The sequence below is a fragment of the Amphiprion ocellaris genome, chromosome 12, assembly GCF_022539595.1.
Source record: "Amphiprion ocellaris isolate individual 3 ecotype Okinawa chromosome 12, ASM2253959v1, whole genome shotgun sequence".
NCBI lineage: Eukaryota > Metazoa > Chordata > Actinopteri > Pomacentridae > Amphiprion > Amphiprion ocellaris.
In genome coordinates this window covers 22,872,525-22,897,059 of record NC_072777.1, presented here as the reverse complement: position 1 = coordinate 22,897,059, position 24,535 = coordinate 22,872,525, and the positions used below count along the sequence as shown (strand labels likewise).

At 37.9% G+C, this 24,535-nt stretch overlaps 1 protein-coding gene across 1 annotated transcript in view; it reads right to left on the bottom strand.

The window, feature by feature from the left end:
• slc16a10 (solute carrier family 16 member 10) overlaps positions 1-20,848 on the bottom strand; it is a 42,576-nt gene extending 21,728 nt beyond the window's left edge. The window contains 1 exon segment of the mRNA XM_023295444.3: positions 20,348-20,848. Coding sequence (XP_023151212.2) covers positions 20,348-20,675 — 328 coding nt within the window. The 5' untranslated portion in view covers positions 20,676-20,848.
• Between the last annotated feature and the right edge of the window lie 3,687 nt (positions 20,849-24,535).

Genomic DNA, 24,535 nt, shown 5'->3' with positions numbered 1-24,535 from the left:
ATGTTTTTTGTACAAATGTTTGGGGTGCTTAGCCAACCCTTTTTTCTGGTAGTACTGTGCTTCTACGATATGGATTGTATCGATTGTATAAATGTTGAAGTTGTGGTTGGATATTCATTTGTCCTGCCAGACTCTAATAAAATATATAACCTATATTTAGATATCTTCCCATTGCTTAATGCCCTGCTGCCTGTGTGAGCCAATAAACTGTCAAAGCCTCTTCAGAGCTATTCCAGACAACGCAATCATAAAATTGCCCACAATTCAATGGAGTCCCCTCTACCTGGTCTCATATTTGTGAGGATATCAGCCCGCTTTAAGCTACATAATGTAATAAATGGCAGTGAACAAGAAAGGGAAAGAATCCCTCAAAGACAACAGGAAATTGCCGTTGTGGTCTGCTGGCTGTCTTGATTTAAAGGCATTTACGCTTCAGACAAAGAGAAATTCCAGAGTGAAAAATGTAATATCAGGATTCGCTCTGTCCCAGTGACATCCAGTGCTCGCCGCTGGCCCTGCTTGGACACTGACAGACGAGGAAGAGTTGCTCTAAGTCGTCTGTCTGCTTTGTTAAATGGTCTTTGCTGGAAACCCCTTTGCTCTGAACCCGTTCACCTCAAAATGACTGAACCTACAGCAGAGAAACCTACATAACACTGTCTCCTCTCAGCCAGAAAGAATGGATTCAAATGTGACATCTCTCAGAGTTCCTGGACTGCAGATTTCAAAACTCAAATTACTTTGCATTAAACATTTTCTTCAACTGGTATCCAGCTCCCCTGCCTCATTTCTATTATAATTCTGCTTGACCATCTTGTCCTTTTCTGGCTGATGTGTACCCAAACAGCTCTTTCAGATGAGTCCTTAATTATCATTTTAATGACACCAAACGTGATACTTCAAACATTTTCTTTTGAGCAGATTATGAATTCGATGCAAGACTATTAAAGTGGACATTGTTTTATATACTTGACCTGTCAATGTTTTATGGCTTATATATATATATATATATATATATATATATATATATATATATATATATGTATATGTATATGTATATGTATATGTATATGTATATATATATATATATATATATATATATATATATATATATATATATATATATATATATATATATATATATATTCTTTTTTTTTCAAAATTACTTAAGGTTTCCACGTACAAAAGCACCCTCAAGCCCCCTCACTGGCTGTAAACATCAAAAAAGACCAAATAGAATGCTCTTAATGGATCTCTACGGACTTCACTTCAGTTTGGGAATAAATTCAGAAGGCCGGCATTAAAGCAGCTGGTTGAGGAGTTATCTATTAACTACAGCAAATGGAAACAACTAATGGACAGACATACTTGGCTCATATTCCAGTGAGGTGGCACACCATTTCCCCAGCTTGGACAAATAAACAGCTTGTCCCTATAGCACATTCTAGGAATCTGTTGACTAAAGTTGCTCAGGTTAAAATCTAGTTCCACCTTGGAGAATGAAGCCAGGCTTCATTTAACACCAGAGCCCCCTTTTAACTCTGCTCTAAGTCCCAGGTTGTTCCACTGGAATGGACACAAAGTGAGGAGGGAAAGGTTTTAATAAATCAACAGCTTTCACTGCCAACAAGCCAGAAGCAGGACCAGATGTCACCCTGTATCACCTCATCAACACGGAAACATGCAGAAGGGTTTATCTCTTCTCTCTGGGTGTTTTGCCATGATGTAGCTGTGGTGTCAATGGAGACTTTTTTTACTTAAAGAGGAAGAAAGGAAGAGTTCAAAGAGTTTCCTCAGCTGACAGAGTCGCTGGACTTCTATGCCAGAAAACGAATAACTACCATTATGGACTAAATTGCTGGAATGAAGTTAGGGGCTGTCAGTTGCATATCTGAAATATAATGCACAGCAACTTTTAAGATACTTGGACTAGTTCATAAGCTTCACTGATGGCTCATATTAGCAGCTATTTTTAAGTCAAATGTGTTAATGTTGAAAGTGGACAAAATCTTTGGAAAAATTAAAAGATATCAACATTTTCTAACCAAAGCAGTGGCAAAATAATCACAATAAAGACTCTTTTTGTTTAAAAAATAGTGTGGAATAGAAAATAGTATAACGCAAACTACAAGTTGGTAGGAGCTTATCTCTTTTTACAAACAGTAACTAGAACAAACACAACATAATAATGTTATATTTGTCTTAACAAATAAATGGTCAAATAAATCTTTTCTAAAGTCTTAAAGTATATTTAACCAGTGTGAGCGTTTTTGTTGAATACACCATATTTAAATAAACTGTTGTTGCCAGACATAGATACTGTAGAAAAGAGAGGAGGGAGAATATAACATGTTAAAGTTTGGCCAATTCATAAGCACTGTTGTAGTAGGAGTAGTAGAAATTGCAACTACTGACATATGTTGAAGATCACTTGTTCTTGTTTATCTGACAGCTTATTTAAAATATATATATGTCAAACTTTAATTTTCATCAGTACTGACCAGTTTTAAACTTAACTGCAATAAAATGCTGCTTGTCAGACAGACATATTGATTAAACTCCAGACTGAATCTGCATTATGTAAGAGATCACTGTTGAATTCAACAAAGAGACAAACCAGCTCAGTAGGGGAAACATAAAATAATTGTATATATAAGTACATTTAATTGCCTGCCAATTTCAACCAGACCACGGCTGGAAATACAATGCATCGCTTCTCACTATACAGGAATAATCTCAAAACCAAGAACAAAGTTGAATTACTCAGTGTAGAATAGAATTTAAATGTAAAATCATTCTAACTTTAACTTATTTCTCCAGTTTACTGCAGTTCAGCATCTCACCATGCAAAGTTACCAATAGTTTATTTTCAAGATATCATATAAATAGAAAATAGTAAAGCCATAGCGACTTTCAGATTGTAGTTTTGGTGAGTGATGTATGGTAATGAGGTAAGAAAATTTGTGACAGCGGTCTGTGACAGTGTGTTTTAGTCTCTCCTTTTATCAGAACCACTGGGTTTGATCTGACAGGGATTACCTTGGTGTTGACTTTCTGGCACGGGCCAGATTTACCTCCAGAGCAACTGCACACCTCATCTGTCATATACTGAATGTGAATGGGTTTGATCCAGATTCAGTGGATCTCTACAGGCAGAGCAAATGAAGCAGCAGCGCACTGAGCTGAACTGCTGCTACAGTAGAACCTCCACCCTGCAGCCTCACAGCCAGCTCACATTACAGTCAGTTTTAGACCCACTGACCCGGGGTCAGGAAGTGGACCGTATTGTACTGAACTTCCACAAGGCAGAGCAAATTTTTCTCTTTGAATACAGGGAGAGAGGGGAAAAAAGTAAGAAAAAGGAAATTAGGAAAAGCTGAGTAAAAGTGCTGTTGTAGAGACCCTTGTGTTTCCCAGCTGGACTGGTTTTGGATTACATCCTGTCAAGGGTTCTGTTTCTCAGTATTTGTCTCTGTAGAAAAAGAGACTCCACATCAATAAAAACAAAAAAAACAAAGCAGTGCAAGTGGCAGGGTTAATGAGTTTACAAGCTGTGACCGATGTTAAGCTGAACATATTAGGCACATAGCTGACACTCATTAGTAATGTGTCTCCTGAGGGGAGCTACAGTGACAGAACAGCCACAAGCACAGGAACATCCCTGCAGCTAACAACGTTCTGCCCTCATATTTGCATCACTTGCCAGGATAAATTATGTTCTTTGAAAAGTCCACATGGAACGGAAGAGCAGTATGTATAAAAACAGACAATGGGCTGAAGATAACATTGAGTTAAACTGCGAGTTAAACTACTAAGGCAAAGACAGGGATTAATTAAGAGAAGAATGTTAAATAAAGTTAATGTACATTTTGAGCTCAGAAGATTTTGTCATTTGAAATGAAGTCAGGCTGTGCATTTTGGTGTCACATCAATCCGGCTTTAATTGGAGACTGCTACTATAAGTCCTAAACAATTTAATTTCATAATTAACCCCTATTTCCGACAGGATTGGCTCCACAGGAGGAGGTACGCTGATTTGATTTTACGGAAAAGAAATTTAAGTAATGTCTCTTGGAGCCAATGCAAATAATCGTTTATGAGATTTTTCTTAACTCACATATTGTTTTATTAATATGACTGAAGTGGCCTATCAAAGTGATTTTATTTGAATTAAATCAAATTCTCCCTCTGCAGAGATGGAGCTATACAAGACTTTCTACTTGAATATCCAAAGGCTAAGTAATATTCCTCATAACTATTTAACTAATGGTCATTTATTAAATGTGTGAGCTCCCCTATAAGATTAAATATAATGATATATATATAAATATAATTATGAGCACACTGGCAGGTCTTCTGGCCCAAACATGGCAGCTGGCACCATGGGCAACTTGACCAGAGGAGCCTGCTCTATCTTGAAACAATGCCTGTGGTAGCCAGAGGTGGCTTCTCAACATCAAGAAGGACACCACAGCCCTGCCAGTTGCCTGCTTCACTAGGAGTGCAGAAAGCTGATACATCGCAGATATATCAGCCCCTTCCGTCCCAGTTGCTCAGCCAGCTGGTCCTGGTGCAAGGCTAGAATAGCTCCAATATTAGCCAACTGACCCTGGATTGCCACAGTTACATGCTTCCTAGCAAGCATGGAATCCACCATTTTAATGCTGCTGCTTGGACAGCTCAGCTTCCCTAAGACAGACTTAGATGGGGACATCAAGGCCCCTCAGGCCTGATCCACTGGAAGCAGTGATCCACAGTCAATTGTCTCCAGACATGCATACATGCTAGCTGTCTACATTAACCTTTCCAGAGATGGGCGTCAGATGGGCTAACAAATTGCTTTAGCACCTGCTTTAGTTGCCTTAAATGGGACTGACTGTGTGCATTAACCCCTTGACGGCTGAATTTATTTACATTTAAATTAAGAAAAATGTGTTTTTGCTTTGCAGCTGATGCTAAAATAAGTGGAGATTGTTAATTTGTCTATTACACATAGAACAGATATATAATAACAGATATATAATAATTAGGTCCCACTCCGACCAGTCTTATGAGAAACCGGTGCTTGCAAAAGGTTCCGAGGTACGTATTGAATATGCACAAACTGGCACTGGGGGAATGGCTACGCTATCTCAGCTGCAGTCTGAATAAAAGTGGTATGTTGCAAATTCATGACAATAGGCGTCAAGGGGTAAAAGTCAATCCATGTTTTTCACGTCTGCATCGCCACAAGGTTATGTGTGACGGAAATTCTGTCATCTACCCAAGTCTGCAAGAGTATGTGCAGACATACTGTATCTGCAAATACCAGGAAAAAAAACGGTGCTTCAAACGAAAGCCTGTACTGAGGAAAGACTGTACGAGGAGATTCTCTGTCATCCACACCTGTATAATTCATCATCAAAAGAATTCTTACTAAAGTGCCCAGACAATGAAAGTGCTTTGATTTGTACATACTTTCCATCGATGACGCCAAAACACAGTGGAAAGTTCTAAATTGTCCAGAAATCCTGTACAATGTACACCCACTATGCTCGGTAAAGCTCAGGAATAATCACATTAACATGGTGCTACAGCCCAATCTGTCACCAGCTGCGAGATCCTATAAAAAATGCAAAGTCATGTCCTTGCAGACACATCCAGAGAGCCCTCTGTGTTTTTCTGTGTTTAATGTTTCAGATTCTTCTACGTTGGCCTGATGTGGTTTTGGCATCTTTTACAATAATTTCCACTGAAATAAGATCAAGGAAAAGTTGCAGCTTGAATGAATGTTATTAAACAGAGATTCCAGCAGGTGAAGCCTGATTTTTTCTCAGCAGGGAAACACGAGGAAATTCTTGCTGCTATTTTCGGCTCAAACTTCAGCATTCTGACAAAGTTAAGACTTATAGTGTTCTTACTGTATAGCACTCGGAAGTATGACTTTACTGCTGGTGCTATACAGTCACAAAGACCCCAGTCATAGCCATGATCGGGGCCCCTTGGTACTGCAGATACACATCTGGGCCTGATTGGACCATATAGCATCACTACCATACATCCATGTCCAGCTTACAGCAGCTGGAAGCTATTTGTACTAGGCGGCTCCACTGGGGGGCTGTGGAGGGGGCGCGGTGCCAAAAAAAATGCCATTTTGTGTGTGCTTGCACCCCAAGTTTCAGCTCATGTCTTTCTGTGTTGTCTGGCATCATGCTGCAGGAAGTGAAACTCCTGCCTGTTGACAGTAAAAAAGTTGGGGAGCAGCCACAGAGTAATTTATGGCTATACATAAAATATAGAAAAAACACATCATATGCATGCTTAGAATTACTTGTCTTCGCAGTGGATACAAGATGTCCATATGAAAAATGTAAAATGGGGGGTTGTGTTTCATGTCAGAGGAAAGAAAGAGGGGTGGTGTGTCAGAACTGGTTGGTGATTGGGGGAGCTTGTCATCCACCCACTTTTTAAGTACAGTACAGAGATGGCTGCAAGCCACCATTGGCTACACCCATCATTGCATCTTAACTCCTTATCTCCAGAATTGCTTGTCTGGACTGGTATCTGAATTTAGATAGTAAATGAAAAGCATTAAACCAATTACTATGTTCAGACTAAATGTGACTTCGGAACTTTCTTAGATAAGCTTATCAATCGGCATGTTTATGTTTTGCTGATCCTTTATGTGTTTAATGGCAAAACAAGAAAAATTTCTTTAAATTAAATATAAAACACTTTTCTATACAGTTTTGTTCTCCTGTTACACTGCAGCAGCTTCTTGCTTCTTTAGTGCACCATGTGTTTTACTGGCTATAAGAAGTGATCAACCACAAGTGTAAAACAGTGATCCTTTCATGACAGTGCAGTGTGTCTGAATGTAATCTGTTACTGCTGTAATGTAACAATTAAGAATTTGAATCCTTTGAATCCTGTACACTAATAAATAATATCATTGGTAATATATGTGTGTGTGTGTGTGTGTGTGTGTGTGTGTGTGTGTGTGTGTGTGTGTGTGTGTGTGTGTGTGTGTGTGTGTGTGTGTGTGTATATATATATATATATATATATGCTAAAATAAACAGGTATAATGTTGTTCATGGTTGGCATGGCTGTTTACAGACATACACAAACCAGACATATATAAGTCTAAATCTTGTTATCGTGCTTGTGTGGTGTTCCATGACGTTGCCTGTGATGCACAATGCTCTTAATGAGCTGAGATCTACCCTTTACAAACTGAATTTCCTTTAGGTCAGTATATTGTTTTGCTTCATTGTGCAATCCCTCCCCTGGTTGAGCTGAAAGAATCTTATTTAATGGAACAAGCATGAACTGATGCATCAATTTGAATTTTTTTTTGGTGGTAGGCAGAATAAAAGAGAATATTTTTAATGTTCATGTTATTTTCCCACAAATGCATGTTGTAAAAATGACAAAACTGTACAGCAGTATTAATTAAATACATGTCATGCATTGTGACAGCTCCACTGTACTAAACCTAGTTGTGGCAGAAAGACTTAATGACAGTATTGACTACTGAACATCTTGGTGCATTGACATATTGACATTCGCATGAATGTCTCCCTGTCAATCAGCCAGATATGCCTGAGGATTTCACAGCTATTTGCTCATGTGTCTTGGAGGCTGTGGGCTGATGATGCGTGTCATGTGCAGGAGGCCAAGCAATTGGTTGTTCTGCTGCCACTGAAGTGGTGCTCTGCCTCCAGCATGTTTATCTGTTCTAGACTTTATCTCTCGACAACCTTCACCTACACCTAGACTCAAACCTGCACACGGCTGGGATCAAAAGACTTGTCAAATATTAACCTGCATGCGTATAACTTGTCAAGGCTTTTTGAAATGATTCAATCCATATCATTTAGGGGTTTTTTTTAAACTCGAAGCTGAATACGCATGGTAGCTGTTAGAGTTCTTGACTCTAGTCTTTTTAGGTCTGTAGGATATCAAGTACTGAGTACGTAAAGTTTTTTTTTCTGAGACTAAAGAAATAGTCTAATAGGAGAGATACACCTATCAGCGACAACATAAAAACTATAGAGAGGTGACATGAATATCATTAATCATCTTGTTGCAGCGCAAAATTCCACTGAGATACCTTGGTATGTATCACCCAGCTCAGCATTGTTGCAGACCAAGCACATTTAGGCTGTGATAATAAAATAAAAAAAACACATAAGACTAATTATATGGACAATAATTTATGTTTTTGCTTTTTTTTCTTAAAAAAATAACAGTGACATCAAGAAAACCACCTAGCATTTTAAGGGGGTAAAGTCCTGAACATGACTGGATATATGGTAGTTATAATCAGGACTGATGTTGGTTAAAAATCTGACTCTGTGAAAGTGTAAAAAAATTGTTTTTGATGAGGACATTTTTGTCCTTAAGGTCTCGTGTGCATTTTTTGTTTACATCTGACACTGCACAAAAAATAAAAATACATCAGACTTAGTGTCGTTGCTAATCATTGATATATGCTAGATTGTGATTAACAAATATGTCCACTTAGCACCTACTACGTGGAAAATAAATTTTGTGGGTGGGTGGTGGGGGGGGTGGTGGGGTGTTGCATGAAAAACACCAATGATATCATGTAAATAAACTGGCATTTAAGGGGTTAAAATCCTGAAAATGAATGTGTTTGGAAGTTATGATCAGGACTAATGATGGTTAAAAATCTAACTCAATGAAAGTGAAAAATATTCTTAATACAAAACATGCTTTCAAACTTAAAAGGGACTATTCAGGCATGTTCCTTCTCTTACAAATGAAAAGCTGAATTCATTAACAGTAAAATGCCCCTTTTCTCAGTCCAATACATGCAGGTATTTTATTGCTACGCCTTCCTTGGTCTGGGATGACCAGTAGTTTATGGGGTGTAATGACAGTTAACTGACATTTATGTATCTCTATCCTTTATTGTCACACAATAAAATGGCAGTAAATTTTACTGCGTAATTGAGACTTTACAATATGGCACAGTGGCTGCTTTTCAGGGAAGGGTGCGGTGAATCATTTTGATGCAGGACTTTTTAATTTATTTATTAGCTATTTTAATTTTGATTAAAATCTTATTAACAGACACCATTCAAGGGGTTGACTAATATGGTGTTTAGGGCTGATACTGATAAGGAATAGTAGTAATCAAGAACACAGATAACTACTATTTGGAACTGATATATTTGAAGGAAAAATTAAAATCCTGGTGCAAAAATTACAGACAAACACAAACTCCACCTACTCCACTATAGATAGAGGAAGCAAGTTGCATCGGAGCCAAAGCAGCAAATATTTAAATTTATATTGTAAAATGGTTATAAACATGATACGGATAACGGGCCTATAATTGCGTCACTCCTACACAGATCAGAGATGTGGGACTGCATTTAGCTGACGATAGCAGCCAAGCAACCAGCAGAGACTCCTGGAAGTTACTGCTGGCTTATCTTTTACAAAGCGTCAAACATTACATTGTATCTCTTGTTAGTAGATTTATGGCTCTTCCACTTAAAACACAATTCATCTAATCTTGGCAAAGGCAGGTCAAACTCCAACTGATTACTGGTCTAACTGGAGTGAATTCTGTTTCTGAGTCTGCAGGTGATCATGAAACACAAATCCTAACTACCTCACACTCACTGTGAAGGACTCTCACACACAGTGATACTAAAACAATATTTTTCACTTAACTGCACACTCAGTGTGTCAGTTTCATATCCGCGGTCAAAACATTGGCTTCATATATCTCATCTCCTTTTATGTTTTCCTTTCCTACTGAGGGAAAACAAGATTCAGCCAAAATATGACCAGATGATGCCTTGTTATTGACGTGAACGTCAGTCACCCGTGTGAGTTCAGTTCACTTTGGAGCCATCAAAACAGCACAATCAAGGACTCTAAACTCTCTGTTTAGTCCAAAGGTCTTTGGCAGGTCTGACACTGGTCGACAGGCAAGTGGCTTTTGTGGCACGAGGCCCAAGAATAACCCCATCTGGCATTCCCACAGGGAAGAAACCAGCACCTGTAACAGATGTGAAGGCCAGTGACCCAACAGTTGAGGCCAGTCTATGGTGTGGACCGTCCCGCCCCAGTATTAGGCACTGTGATTGGTTGCTTGTGGTTGATATTTCCCAGCTTTGTGGGCAATACCTTTGGCACTGGAAAAAAAAGCTGCCTTGTGGGAGTTGGGGATGTCAGCCATGACAAGCTTGCTCCTAATAGAATATGTTCCACTGGGGAAAATTATGAATGTACATTTCTTGGAATTATCTGATAACAGATAGAGTAGGGCTGGCCAGTCAGCAGAAAGTGAAAAATATAGCTAATACTATAGAATCCAGCTGAGACAAAAATGTGCCTTACAGCTTATGCTTTTTTGTGTTTAAATCTCCTTCTGGGTAATTATATAGACTCACACAGCCTAAACCAACTTAGTGTTTATTACAGTGAGCTCTGTGGGGGTATAAAGAATTAACCTACTGCTTTATCAAAGCAGGGCATAGAGATTAAATCATAAAACTGGGAGTAGCGATAAAGTATTAAAACAATCAACCTGCATAATAAATATAGATCAGATCAGAAAGATTTTTGGATGTTCTTCAATTATTCTGATTTCAGAACAACCAAGCCATGGTCCCTGAAGTGAAAGGCAACACATGGACCATACTAATTTGATTAAAACAGGACTAGAGGGAGATTTTTCTTTCTGAAGGAATTTTAAATGCCCCCATAAACAGACATGCTGTGACAGATGAATTCTTGTCCATTAACACACACTAGTATATATATTAATATCCAGACTCCATGACCAAGAAGACTGACATTCAGCATTACATTTTAGTTTTCTGATAACAAAATAAGTTCATAAGACAGTAAACCTACAACTTTATCCACGAGACAGTTACTGTAAAAGTTATTTTGAGTGGGTTTGGTATGAAATCCATTGTGTTATTTCATCGTTTTTGAACAGAATGAAGTCTTTTCATGTGGCTAAGCAGATGCAGCTTCAACAGCATGTGAGCTTGAATGTGAAGGAAAGAAGCATGTTGCAGCATGTGCTGGTATGTTTGTGTGTGTGGGTCTCACAACACAGCGCACTCATGGGTTGTCAATGTGTAACTGAATCCATTTCAGCCCCACAAACAGTCTTGAAGCCTGAGAATTATCCAGTAACTGTTTTCACTGCGACGATCACTCTCTCCATTAAACTCCATGTCACTGAACAGCAAGCTTTAAATAGTAAATAAGTAACTGCTGATTTGGTCTCTTCATACTACATGGTATGTTTACTCTGGGTCTTTGTGACTGTACCTTTTAGCTACATCCATTCAAATCATACCCGTGTGGGTTAAATAAAGTAGTTAGTTTAAACACAAGACACTTGTTTAAACTAACTATTATATTTAATCCACATGGGTATGATTTGAGTGGATGTAGTTGAAAGGTACAATAAATAAAATAGGATTGAACCAGATAGAATTGTTCCCAAAACAATCTGTCTCATCATAACATAAAGATAGTTATATATTAGGCCTCACTGAAGCATGCAGTACCACTTTACTGTTGGATTACAACTAATTTGTGTTAGTATTTCACAAATAAACTGTGTCATAAGTGAAATTACTGTCATGTCTTAAGCGTAAACAGGCCTGACATGCCTGAGATAAAGTCTCACTGGTGCCAAAATTGATCTCCACGTTTTCGAGTCACAACTTAAACATGTGAGATGTGATAGGAAACGTGCCAAAAAGCTAGCTAAGAGAAAAGTGATGTTAAAATGTGTGTGTTTACACCTCACAAGAATCTACTTTATACAGTATTTGCCATGTAGGGTCAATGAGCAGACAATAGATAGAGCAGTTGAGCACAAAGCAGCAGTCATAATGATCTTGGAAGGAAACTGCTTAAAATAGCTTAAAATAAACTCAGTGTTCAGCTAAGTGAGGTCTTAAGTCAGGATATGGAAGGCGGTTCCTCTTTCAAAACAGTGTGTCTGACCTCGCCTGTACCAAGACGGCAGACAAATGCAAAGGGAAATGCTGAACAAAGAATCTACAAGTGGACCTAAGAGGAACTAAATTATATCACTGACATTTAAAATGTTTCTTAAATCTGCAGTGTGGAAATTTCATCCCTCCTTTCTTTCTAATTATACAAACACTGACACTGCACACTTGTGACGGATGCCTCGCAATCAGTTCCTCCTTTGAAGTGTAATTCCTACGCTGAGTGATAGGTGTATTTTTTTAATCTGGAGCATTAAAAGCTTTTTTTTTATGCTTGCTTGATATTTCCACCATACTTCTAGTCGCTGTGTTCTACTTCATCGACGCTGCTACAGTTGCTTCCTCTTCAGCTCCAGCAAAGCAAATACTACTGGTTATCATAAAGTTAATTACTACTGGCAAAGGAATGTCAGATATACTGCATAATACTGACAGATTTATCTGGTGCTGTGAAGCTTAATTAGTATTGTGTGAACTTGTTTGGTAGGGGTTTGAATGTAACAGATGTTCATTAATATGTAAAACTCACGCACTCTTGCTTTAACATGTATTTATTCATATTAGTTCAAGCAATTAATTTGTTAGCTCATTTTTAAAGTACAACTACAAAGTTAGATGAAAAATCATGTTTCCAGAGTTGAATGTGGCATCTTCAAATTGCCAACCAACCGACAAAAAGAGAAAAAAATTAATAAAGTTCGAGCAAGTAAAATGGTTGACACACAATCAAATCGTTAATCAACTAAAATTATAAAAAAAAAATATTGATTTGATTCAAAGAATTAAACTTGTATATGGTATCTTTAAGTATTAAACTTTGAAGGGGAACTTCAGCTTGTTTATTTCTATAATGTCAACAATGAGAACTTTTAAAAACCAAAGCAGCAGAAGCCTCAGTCACAACACTAGCTTATTCATTTCCAGTTATGCAATTCTGTATTCATCCTCAGGCCTTTATTGCCAAGTAAACAAAATAGATGCATTGAGAAATACAAGGATGTTGTTCAATTCAGTCCTATGAAAGCTGCTATGTGAGATACTATTCACATATGTCTCTCCATTTCAGTCATATGAATATGATTATGAGAGATGATGTGATCAAATTATTTGTCCTAATACAGGTCTTTGCTAAACATTATTCAGAGTTGAAAAGGGTCTTTACAAATGGAGTTTGTCATATTCTCATTTATTCTTGCCAATGAAAAATCCCCATCTGTGTCCTCAACTCACTGAGACAAAAATACCAACGCAGAAAGGAAGGGGATCCCATTATAATGATTCATGATGTTTATCAAGTCTTTCTGGCCTGTCAAAGTGAAGGGGCCCTCCAGCCGCCTCTTGCCATCCTCGGCACTTCCTCTACGTTCTAACTCCAAAACCACTCAACTACCCAATTAATGCTTCTCAGGTCTCCTCTCACGACAGGAAGACCTGCTGTAGAGAGTGGACGGCTTGGTTGAAGCAGCACTTCACGTTCTCTCCGGGAGCAGGCGAGCAGGTTTGGGAAAAGAATGCTCGCTCACGTCATCAGCTGGACGGGAGCAGGAAAAACAAGGTATAGCAGGAAATGCACTGTTCACATTTGCAGAGGGTACAATACAGATATAGACTTCACACTCAGAGAATGGCCAAGGCTCATACCAAAGTGTCTAAGTGTAAGTTTAGTGTTCTTGACAGGCATGTCTAAGAAAATTATTGTCTGATGGACTTGCCAAGTAAAGCATGCAGCCTGTGAAACATAAACAATGACATAACAAGAAGAATGACCCAGGAAACTCCAACACTACAATGTCCCTGATATGAACTCATTGGAATTCTGCCCCAGTGACTCAAAGCAACATGGACTGAGAGGTTTGACAGAAAGCGACAGTTGGAAATGATGCAGCTCTCACACAGAAAACGTTAAAAGGATACAAGAGAGAACATATTGTAAATGGAATGTTCATGGCAGATAAAATTTCAGCCTTCACGAGACAAACCAAGTTGACCCAACATTACAGGGAAAAGAGAACTAAATGTAAAGGGAATACATAAAGATAAGAGAAAAAATGGCAACTCTTTATGAGATTAAGTTTATCCAGCACCAAAAGCAACACAGTAGCTCCAAAATGCTAGGAACTGAGAATAAAGTTTCCTTTACCCATTTTGGGGGGTTTAATTGGGATTCCATTCACTCAAGCTGACTGTTTGTTTATAAAATGATCAGAAATGATGGGGAAATGATAGATTTCTGTCAAATAAGACAGCACAGACTCATTGCCTTGAGTCTGACTAATCTTGTTTGTTATCTTGCGTAGTCATCCCGAAAAGGCCCTTTTTACTTTTTACATTCAGAACTATTTTAATTGTGTCTCAAAATGTAAAGCATCTTGATCTTGGTGAATTGATGTAACAAAAACTGGCTAAGACTATTGGCTGCTATGTTGTTAAATTAATTGTGTTAAATAAAAAATAGACTTGCAAGGTCGGAATCCAATTGGCAGACATGCTATTGACACTTGCGGCTTTTTTTGAAACCCTGGATTGACTTCAACAGCAATGTTTGTTTTTTGTTTTGTTTTTGAATGTCTAACACTATTGTTCTTTATTGTCTGTTGTACCAACTACAGTATTGTAAAGGAAAATATGATGGGTTTGTGAAATAAAATAGGCTCAGGGTTTAGTGCAAACACTAAAGCACAACTTACAAGCTAATATCCAAAATGTACAGTCTATGTACAGGTTTTGGGGAGTGCTACTGCATATGTGAATAAAGTTGCATGACGCGTTTTGTGGAGTATAATAAAAGGGATGTCAGTGTCGGCTGTCTCCTGCCAACTCCAGTTGACTCCAATTTACAAGTGAACTATCAGCAGGCTTGTTGCATTGGGAAAGGAAAATAAAAGTACTTTTCAAAAGGTCAATAGCTCAGGTTTTGCACCACTGATTTTTATAGTTTTTATCATACAATTTTAAGTTGAGCTGCAACAATTAATCATGAAGTTGTCAACTGCTAAATTAATCACATTCTGATAATCAAATAATTGCTTTGAGAATTTGTTTAAGAAAAGAGTCGACTGCTGTGATTCCAACTTTCTAAATTTGAATATTTTCTGGTATTTTTGGGTTATGGGCAAAAACAAAAGACTTGAGGGGGATATCTTGGATATATAGAAACATATATTGACATTTTTCATAATTGTCTGTTAATATAATAATACAATAGAGCATAAAAAATAATCTAGACAATGACAAAAAGAATAATCAGCAGTGAAAATAACAGTTGCAGCCCCTTTACACTTTGGGAAAAACTATGGTAATGGCTAATGAAAAGATTGTTGCTAATTGTAGGTTTATGACTGGACATGAACTTGCCACACCCATCCACCGCCCCGACCTCCCCCCTCTTGCTTTGTTCCTCACCAAATATAAGATGCACTACTTCAAGCATCAACGCTGACATCAGCATGGGTGCAGAATCGTCCAATAAGAACAAATTTTGTTGGATACTGAGCTGCACTCATTTCAAGACACATGCTAAAACAAAGCTTCTTCAGAGACTTTATGGAAATGAAACACGGAACCTCAGACAGCAGACCTTTGTCAAAAATGAGCAAGCAAAGTGAAAAGTAAGATGATGTTTTGGCTTTAAAAAGCAGTAGTAGATGTGGGTCTATGCATTATATGTCTTAGGGGGGCAGCTGTGGATCTGATTCCAACCACAGAGGCAGCCAAGACTTTATCAAGACCAAATTGATCCCAAAGGACCCAAGTTCAAAGGTTTGGAGAGACCTAAATGATTACATAACATGCTGAATTTGAACAAACTTCAAAGGCACAATGTGTTCTGCCTCAAGTTAAAAAAAAAAAAATCACTACTTTGCTTCAGCTAGTTGTAATTCATCCGAGATTTTAGAAAATGTTAACCTTTTCGCGTAACTCATTTGTTTTTCTCATTTCAGTTACTTTCACTATGATCAATCTAGGTTGATGCACTGCATTCCAGACTTCTGTTTTTAGATTGTAGTTATACTTTTGCATGAAAGCATTACAGAAAACAGAAAAAAAGGAGTGAAACCCTTGGCGGAAGTTGCATAAGTGAAGTCTGGAGTCCAAGTGTCATTCCCTCCTCCCCACATTCGTCCAGTTGTCTCAGCTTTACTTGGGGGAAGACATCACTCATCAAGACGTAGTGCCGATGAACTTAGGTTACTGGGGGAAGGGCAGTGGGCGGTGGCTGTGGGTGGACACTGGATTGAGTTGCAGCGAAGTATATGTATATTAGACAGCGCTACAACAGCAGCAATAATAAAACAGCTGCATTTATTGAGAGAGATACAGAAAATGTATTGTGTTATAGTAGATTTTATAGGGGATCTTTAGATAGTTGGTGCAGATTGAAAAGAATTTTCATTGTAAAAAATCAATGAAAAGGTAAATTAGTTGCATTTGTACTCCCTCAGTACAAAACACCCACAGATGAAGTATTTGGGGTTTTAAACAAAGCTGGCACTCCAGCAATGAATTTCAAGACTCACCAAACTGAACTCATGTTGCTCTCATTTTTTTTTACACACTTCTGAAAAAGTGTGAATTTATGTCTTGTGTCAGTTACAGGCCACTGTCGCATTGCAACTCCAGCTGTTGGCAATAAGATGCTGCTATAAAGATGTTGTTCAACTGAGAACATCTGCTTCATTTTTTGCCTTTCAAAACAAACCTCAGGGGTATAGCTAGAAAACAATTATTAAAATGCAATGTACAATGATCACACAGGTTGGCAAAAGCAGCCAAGAATTCAATGTAACTCTAGACAGTTTTACGGCCTACACTGGCAAAAAAAAAAAGTTTACATGAAGTTCTACTCTTCCATGTTCATCTGCCAAACAGCGGCACCAACAACAGGTGGTTACAATCACAGCGGAACAGCACAGGGTCATTAGTCATGGCGTAAGTCCTTGTCTCTCACACACAAACCCAAAGAAGGGAGAGGGATTTTATATGTGATCTCTTCCTTGACTCTGACCCCCCACTTTGCAATCTGCAGCATCCACATGATGATTTCAGCAAGCTGCTGATTAAAGCAAAAGCAGAAAAAGATGGAGAGTCTTCCATTGTTTCTATTCACGTATTCACTGCCCACATGTAGACAAAAAAATGACTAAAAATAGAAAGATTGGGTGTAAAGATAGATTGTCAAAGCTTTTAGCATCCTACACAGCTACTTACTGGTTTGCACCGCAAGAAGCACGTTGAACCATGTAATAGCGGATGAACAAGAATAAAAAGGACACAAGTATAAGTTGATGAGATAGTACAAGCATGGTGTAGGTTTCATTTGAACATCATGGGGGACACATTAGGAGAGGGTTCGACATCCATGAAACTGTGAGCATTTCTGGCATTCTGGTGCATCTTTCTGCATCAATTTATGGTGGAAATGACATAATTTATGCAACAGAAAACACCGTATTCAGGCAACAGAAGACTGTATTATAATGCAAGACTAATGGATATGTTGAGCCTTAAGTTCTGAATGTTACAAAGGTGGCTCTTTTAATACCTGCTAAATCTCAATAACAGCATATACTGCCCAGCTAACCTGCTCTGGGAGAGGTTCTGTGAAAAGTCTGGAAATTAAATCAGCTGTAAGACATACCATCATTTTACACATTCTTCTCCTGAACTTACTGAGTGATGTAGATTCTTAGCTGAGTGAACACATTACTGTCAACAAAATATGCATCTGTCAACCTGTTGAGCCGTTCATTAGTAATGCAACTAAATGAGGCTGTGCAGTTGAAGTAGGCGTTCAGTTGGTAGTGCTGAAAATGCAAAAATGTGATTAATCTATTGGGACAATGTTAGACCTCAATGCACTTCTCAAGTGATATGTTTAATGTCTGAAGTTTGCAGTTTGAGTGCTGTAATGTGCAGCTGTCATATTAAAAATAAACGGTTGCATTAGTGGCAAAATAAACATATGTAGTTAGAAGTTTAACAGTTATCTACCCTGTAGTCCTCTTTTGCATCATTTGCAGTAGCAGGGATTTACTCTGTAATCAATTTTCATATTCTTCATAGCACTCTATAACAATCTGTTCTGCTTGATGAAAAACTGGTAACATGTTAATGGTCTATTTTGTGCAATAGAAGAGTCAAATGACTCATCAAATACACCCTTCCATGAGACTGGGCATAGCCTGACAAAGAAAATCTGGCTACCAAAGAAAGCTCCCTCAGTCAGAGCACCCTGCATATTACAATGGTCTGGCTGAACTTCATTTTAATTCTGTTATCGGGTAGAAAACACTGTAGCTAGCGCAGGCTGCGGCTTCTGTGCTTACTTAAATTAGTGATAAGGAATTGCTTTGGTGAAACATTTGCATGCAGGGAGGTGAGCACTGTGATTAAATACAGCCAATTTGTTGAAGAAACTAAAAGGGCTGTCTTACTGGACATCCAAATCCTCAGTGAAACTTTAAATGTTCATTGTCGCAGGTTTCTAGACCTGAGGCTGTTTGTTTTCTGTAGTGCAAGAATTTTGAAAATGGTAACACGACGATAGCAGATAGACAGAAAGCCAATGGCAAGCTCATGCATGCAATCTACATCTAGTGAGATAGACTGAACTATGTCAGACTTATTTTGTATTACACACCCCAAGTGACAATTTAAAATAATGGAATATGTAAAGATCAAATTACATTTTCCACAATAGACTCAGAATCAGATTTTGAGAGTAAAGACTCAGTGCTGAAGAAAGACCTGTTTCTGTATGAGAGCAACCTTGTCTCCACAAAATTGTTTGTATACAACCAAATTGCATTTTCAACTATCTATTCAAAGGAATGTAATTACATTTCAAAATAAAAGTTATTTGTCTACCGTGATGACTTAGTAAAGATGGTCAGTTTGAAAGAGCCACAAAGTCCAGGTCTGAAAGCTGAAAGGGAGGACGGAGAAAAAAATGAAAGACCAGACTTTCGCCCAGAAGACCATGGTTTGTGTCCTGTGATGGATGAGAAAACCATCATTCCAAGTTTCATTTTCTCTTACTGTTTACTTCTATATTTACTTAGTTTCTGGTTAGGTTTAGGCACCAAAACTACCTGGTTAGGTTTAGGAAACCATCATGGTTTGTTAGATACTTTAACATGCTAGAAGCTTGGTTAGAGTTCGGAAGCTTAAGGAAAAATGTCATGATTTGGGTCAAAATACGGCCCTTACACAACGTATTTCATTTCATTCATTTCATATTCTCCTCCATTTTCTGGATTACAAGGGTGAGAAATCCCTTCTCATCTATCGAAAAGTAGCAACAGTAAACCAGTAAAATGAATGGAAAACATATGCTGATCACAAACTTATTTGTGATATGGTACAAGCAAACATATTCGACAGAAAACGTGTCTCAAATTAGTTGTATAGGAATGTAATTTGTGGAGACCTGGTTTGTAAGGGATTGTTTCATTTATTAGTAATATTACAGATATTTTTCACAAGTAAAAGTCATGACATAAGCAGAAGACTTAGTGGAAAAGGGCAGAACAAATATATGTAGTCTAATTATTGAGAGGGCTAAGACCCCTACAACCAATCCTAAATCTACACCCATGTAAACAAGTATTATGAGCAAAAGCAGTACACAGTGGGTTAAAAACAACTACTTTGACTTTTTTTTGCCTTTTGTTCACTTCCCTCGGTGATTTCGGAAATGGAGAATAACTTCATATTACATAACAGTGGAGCTGGTTCAATCAATGGTATACTGAATGTTAATTAAAGAGCAGCATCTGCAGCAGTTCAAAGTTACAGCACACTGGGACCACAAAGTCGGTTTCTCACACAAAATATAACCTTTTTACAGCCACCACGGTTGGTTTTGTCACAGTAAACAAACATTTAAGCCGGCAAATGTGCGATTTAAACGCAATTTCCTGTTTGAGCGGCCTTTCTGTCATGCATCTCTGTCTGTTGTCTTCCTCACCAGGAAACGACACATAGTATAGCCTGCTAGCAGACGTTAGCTAACTTACTAACTTCATTCCTGTGTACAGTAAGGTTAAAGGGAAAAGCAGTTTGTTTTAACAAGGTACAAAATGATTTTAAAAAGGAAAATGTAATTAAATAAGGGGATAGTATATGTGTGTAATGGGTAGGTGGGAAGGTTGCTGGTTCAATTCCCCGCTCGGAAGCCGTTAATGTGTCCCATGAGCAAGATTTGCTCCGGAAAAGAGAGCCATTAACCGCTCAGACATCATAAAGGCACACTTTAGAGCCGGCGACGGAACTTAATTTGAATTAAATATATGCTTTTGCGGTTTATTGAAACCACACAGGATGGTTTAACCGGAGCTCACCTGTCCTGAAGCGGAGGTCCTGGTCGTCCACGGAGCCGAACTCCTGCAGCAGCGAGAGGAAGAGCAGCCCGAAGGCGTTTTGGATCCCGAACACCGAGCCGTTGCACCACATGGAAGCCAGCATGACCACCCACCCCCAGCCGCCTTCTGGGTGCACAAACTCAGCCTCCTCCGCTTCCCCCGGTGCGGGCGCCTTCTCCGTGATGTTCACCTTGCTGTCCCCGTTCTCCTTCTTCTCATTCGCCGCCTCCTCCGGACGCTTCTCCTCCACCGGCACGACGCTGGTCTCGGCCGCATCACCTGCAGGTAAGTTGTTCCCCTCTGTCATCGTGTCAAGGACAGAAGTCAATTAAGGGCAGTTTCTTTAAAAGTGTAGATGTGTTTAAGGGTTCCAACAGGACTGAAATTCAGGGTGTTTGTGTGGGTCAGAGAGGAGCTGCACTCAGTCAGGTGGAGCTGCAGGTCTGCTGGTGCTGGTAATGCAGCAGCATGTGTTAACTGTCATAGATGGAGTTGCTCTGTTATAAATAGACAGTATGGAGAGGCGGGACTCCAGGGCATCCTGCAGCTCATTGGATACTCATATACACTCAATGCTGGCACTGAAACACACAGTAAGTGCTGCTTCAGCCAGGGGAGCAGGTTAACTTATTCCTAAATTCAGGGGGTGATGTGGAAGGGTCCTTAAACACATCATTTCCTGCATTCTGAAAACAACAACATACAGACAGAACTCAGGTTTGTTCTGAGGGTAGAAACACAGCAAACCCAGTCAGGTTTTTCAATCTACTCTTACTCCGTTTTGTTATTTCTCTTTATGCCGGGTTCAGAATAAGCAAGAATTTGTCCTTGAATTGTTCATCTGACTGATTCTAGAATCTGTGCACATTTCTGCAGCATCCAGAATGACTGAAAATTTGCAGAATGATACAAATTTGTCCAAGATGCTTTAAAAACCATTCAATACGACTCAAATTTTGTCTAAAATTATTTGAAAATGATCCAAGATTGCAGAAGATTCACCCAGAATTCCACTAAAGGTGTCAGCAATGACAAAAATCTTCCTAAAATGATTTCAAAATGAACAAAATGACTTTAAAGATTGACCAAAATTACTTAAATCTGTTCAGAATGAACTGAAAACATTTTTTAAAGGACTGAAAACTTTCAAAATATAGTCCAGATAATGCACAGATTCCTCTGGACGTGGAGAATAACAACATTGCACATGTATAAATGAAATGAAATGAAATGAAATAAAATAAAATAAAATAAAATAAAATAAAATAAAATAAAATAAAATAAAATAAAATAAAATAAAATAAAAAAAAAAAAAACACGTCTTTGTTGTTACCCTTATTGTACCCTTATACAATAAGGGTTTTAATTTTAGAGGGGCAGACATTAGGTAGGTGATATAGAAAGTCCTCAAACACATCATTTCCTGCATTATGGGGAATTTACTAACATAAGACACATCTCAGATACAACAGAAAGTAACACCTAAGTGCACAGGAAGGTACACAATGAACTACAATGAACTATATACATTATATTATACATTATATATATATATATATATATATATATATATATATATATATATATATATATATATATATATATATATATATATATAACCATATATGAAGCCTTTCAATTTAAAAAATTATACATATATGATGAGCTTTTTTGATCCCACAGCTGGGAAATTTGCAATGGTACAGCAGCAAAGGGGACAGTGCCAAAAACAAACACACAAAAAAAAAGAGTAGAAAAAAAAAAAATAATAAAAAAATTAAAAAAAAAAAAAAAAATATATATATATATATATATATATATATATATATATATATATACAAGAAATACATATAATTATTGTTGATATTTTACAAATTCCTCTGGATGTGGAGCACAATGATACTGCACATTAATGCAATATTAATAATGAAAAACAATAATATTATACAGATTCTTCTATTAAGTATAAATACTAATATAAGAAATACTGGATAGATTTTACTTATAGCTGCATCTATGTCTCTTCATTCTATCTTTGGTTTTTTTTTTGGCATTATTTCACCTTTGTATTTATTGTTTTTCTTCTTCCATGCCTAATTTATATCTAGATGCTGTAACATGTAAACTTCCTCTGCAATAGATCAATAAAGCTTATCTTATCTTCTTATCTTGCTCAAAATCTTGTGTAGGTAGAAAATTCTGATTTTGCATGCATATTTTGTAGATGCGGAGAAATTGACATTGTTCATTTTTTTTAACATGTGTAAGATGTTAATAATGCCCAGTTGAAATGTGTAGATGCATGCACCAGATTCAAATCTGTCAGTCTTTCCACTGACAGCAGTGCTGGTTGTAAAATCTTACAGTAGCAGGAAAGGAGGACTTCACATCCCACATTCATAAAAAATCTATGTAAATATTTGTGTCAACAGTAACAGGTATCCATGAAGATTAAATATGTGGTCGGACAGACCAAGAATTGAGAATGAGCTGTTGTTTGTTGAGCGGTGTGACAGAAGTGGGAATAAAGGATGGTTTAAAACGATTGTTCTCGTATTTGCAGGCTCTGTAAGGTCTGCCTGAAGGTAATGGTCTGAAAATCAATATGTGATGGGTCTTTCAGGATCCTCTGTGGATGTTTTTCAACAGTTTTCTCATCGACAGTGTTGAGGGATGGCCGTTCTTTCCTCCCAATCACCATTTTTGCTGTTGTAAATGAGCTGTTTATTTTACACTTTAACTGGACTCTGATGCTGTATCTGATGAGACTTGCTTGTGCATCAACTTCTGCTTTTTCTGCATCAGTTTATGGTGGAAATGTCTAATTCTCTAAAGGGGAAGAAAAAAACGAAATTCTGACCCGTGACAAGTAAGTGACAGTTAAAAATATAATGGAATATAATGCTGTACGGCTAGAGGCAGAGCCAAAGTCAGGCCATCCAACACAATCAACAATGAAGCCCATTAATAGGCCTCACATAATGTGTATGTGAATCCAATAACTGCTATTTCTCTGGCACAATCATTTCTCTACATCCATTGTTCCCATGCAGACACATTTAAAAAGCATAATCACCTTCATTCAACCACATACAATCAAATAGTTCTGACAAACCGCAAAATGTTTACATTGAATTGGTAGCAATCTAAGATTTGTCACTGAAATGTATATTCAACAGTATATAATGCAGCAGTTTTTACAGTGGGTTTAACAAATACTCACCCCTCTTGGAAATTCTTTGTTGCTTTTCAACACTGATTTGGCTTTATAAAAGGATTGTTTCATGTCAAAGTGAAAACACATTTCTGTAATGTCAATCACTTAAAAATCTAAAATGTAAAATAAATGATTGCATCAGTATTCTCCACCGTTAAAGTTACTCACCTAATTCAACATAGATGCAGCCAGCTGGTGCTAGAAGGAACACAGTAAGCGAAATGGAGATTATCTGAGCACAGTGACATTGTGTCAGTGGTTGTAGTATAAAGACACATGTACCTGGAAGGTCCAGCCACTGTTGAATCAGTACTGCTGGATAGAACTACACCATGAAGACAAAAGACTCTAAGCAAATCTGTGAAAAAGTTATCAAACAACATAAATCAAGGTATAAGTACAAGAAAATTTCCAAGTCACTAAATGTTCCTTAGAGCACAGTTAAATCCATTATTAAGACATGGAAGGAAAATGGCTGAGGCCACCAAGACACCGATGACTCCCTCAGAGGAGCTGAGATGGAAGAGACTTTGCATACAACTATTGCCTACAATTCTAGTTTCATTTAGCAGATGTTTATACCCAAAGCAACATATATCTGAGAGTAGATACAACACAAGCAAGGATCTCGTCATGAGAAAATAACCTGATGCCTACAGGCAGTGCAGGAGGTAATAGGATTTGTTTTTCCTTTTAACAGTCTGTCAAGTGCAAAGGTGTTCCATGAAGAGTTGGGTCTTTAATGTTTTCTTAAAGACTGAGAAGGATTCCGCAGATCGAACAGTTTGGTAACTCGTTCCACCACCAGGGAACCACTCTAACCTTTATGAGAGACTATGCTTAATGAGAAAACTCTTGTGCTGATGAAACTACAACTGAACTTTTTCCAGCCATCAGTCTGTTTGACACCAAACACTGAACACCATCGCAAACACACCATCCCCACCTTG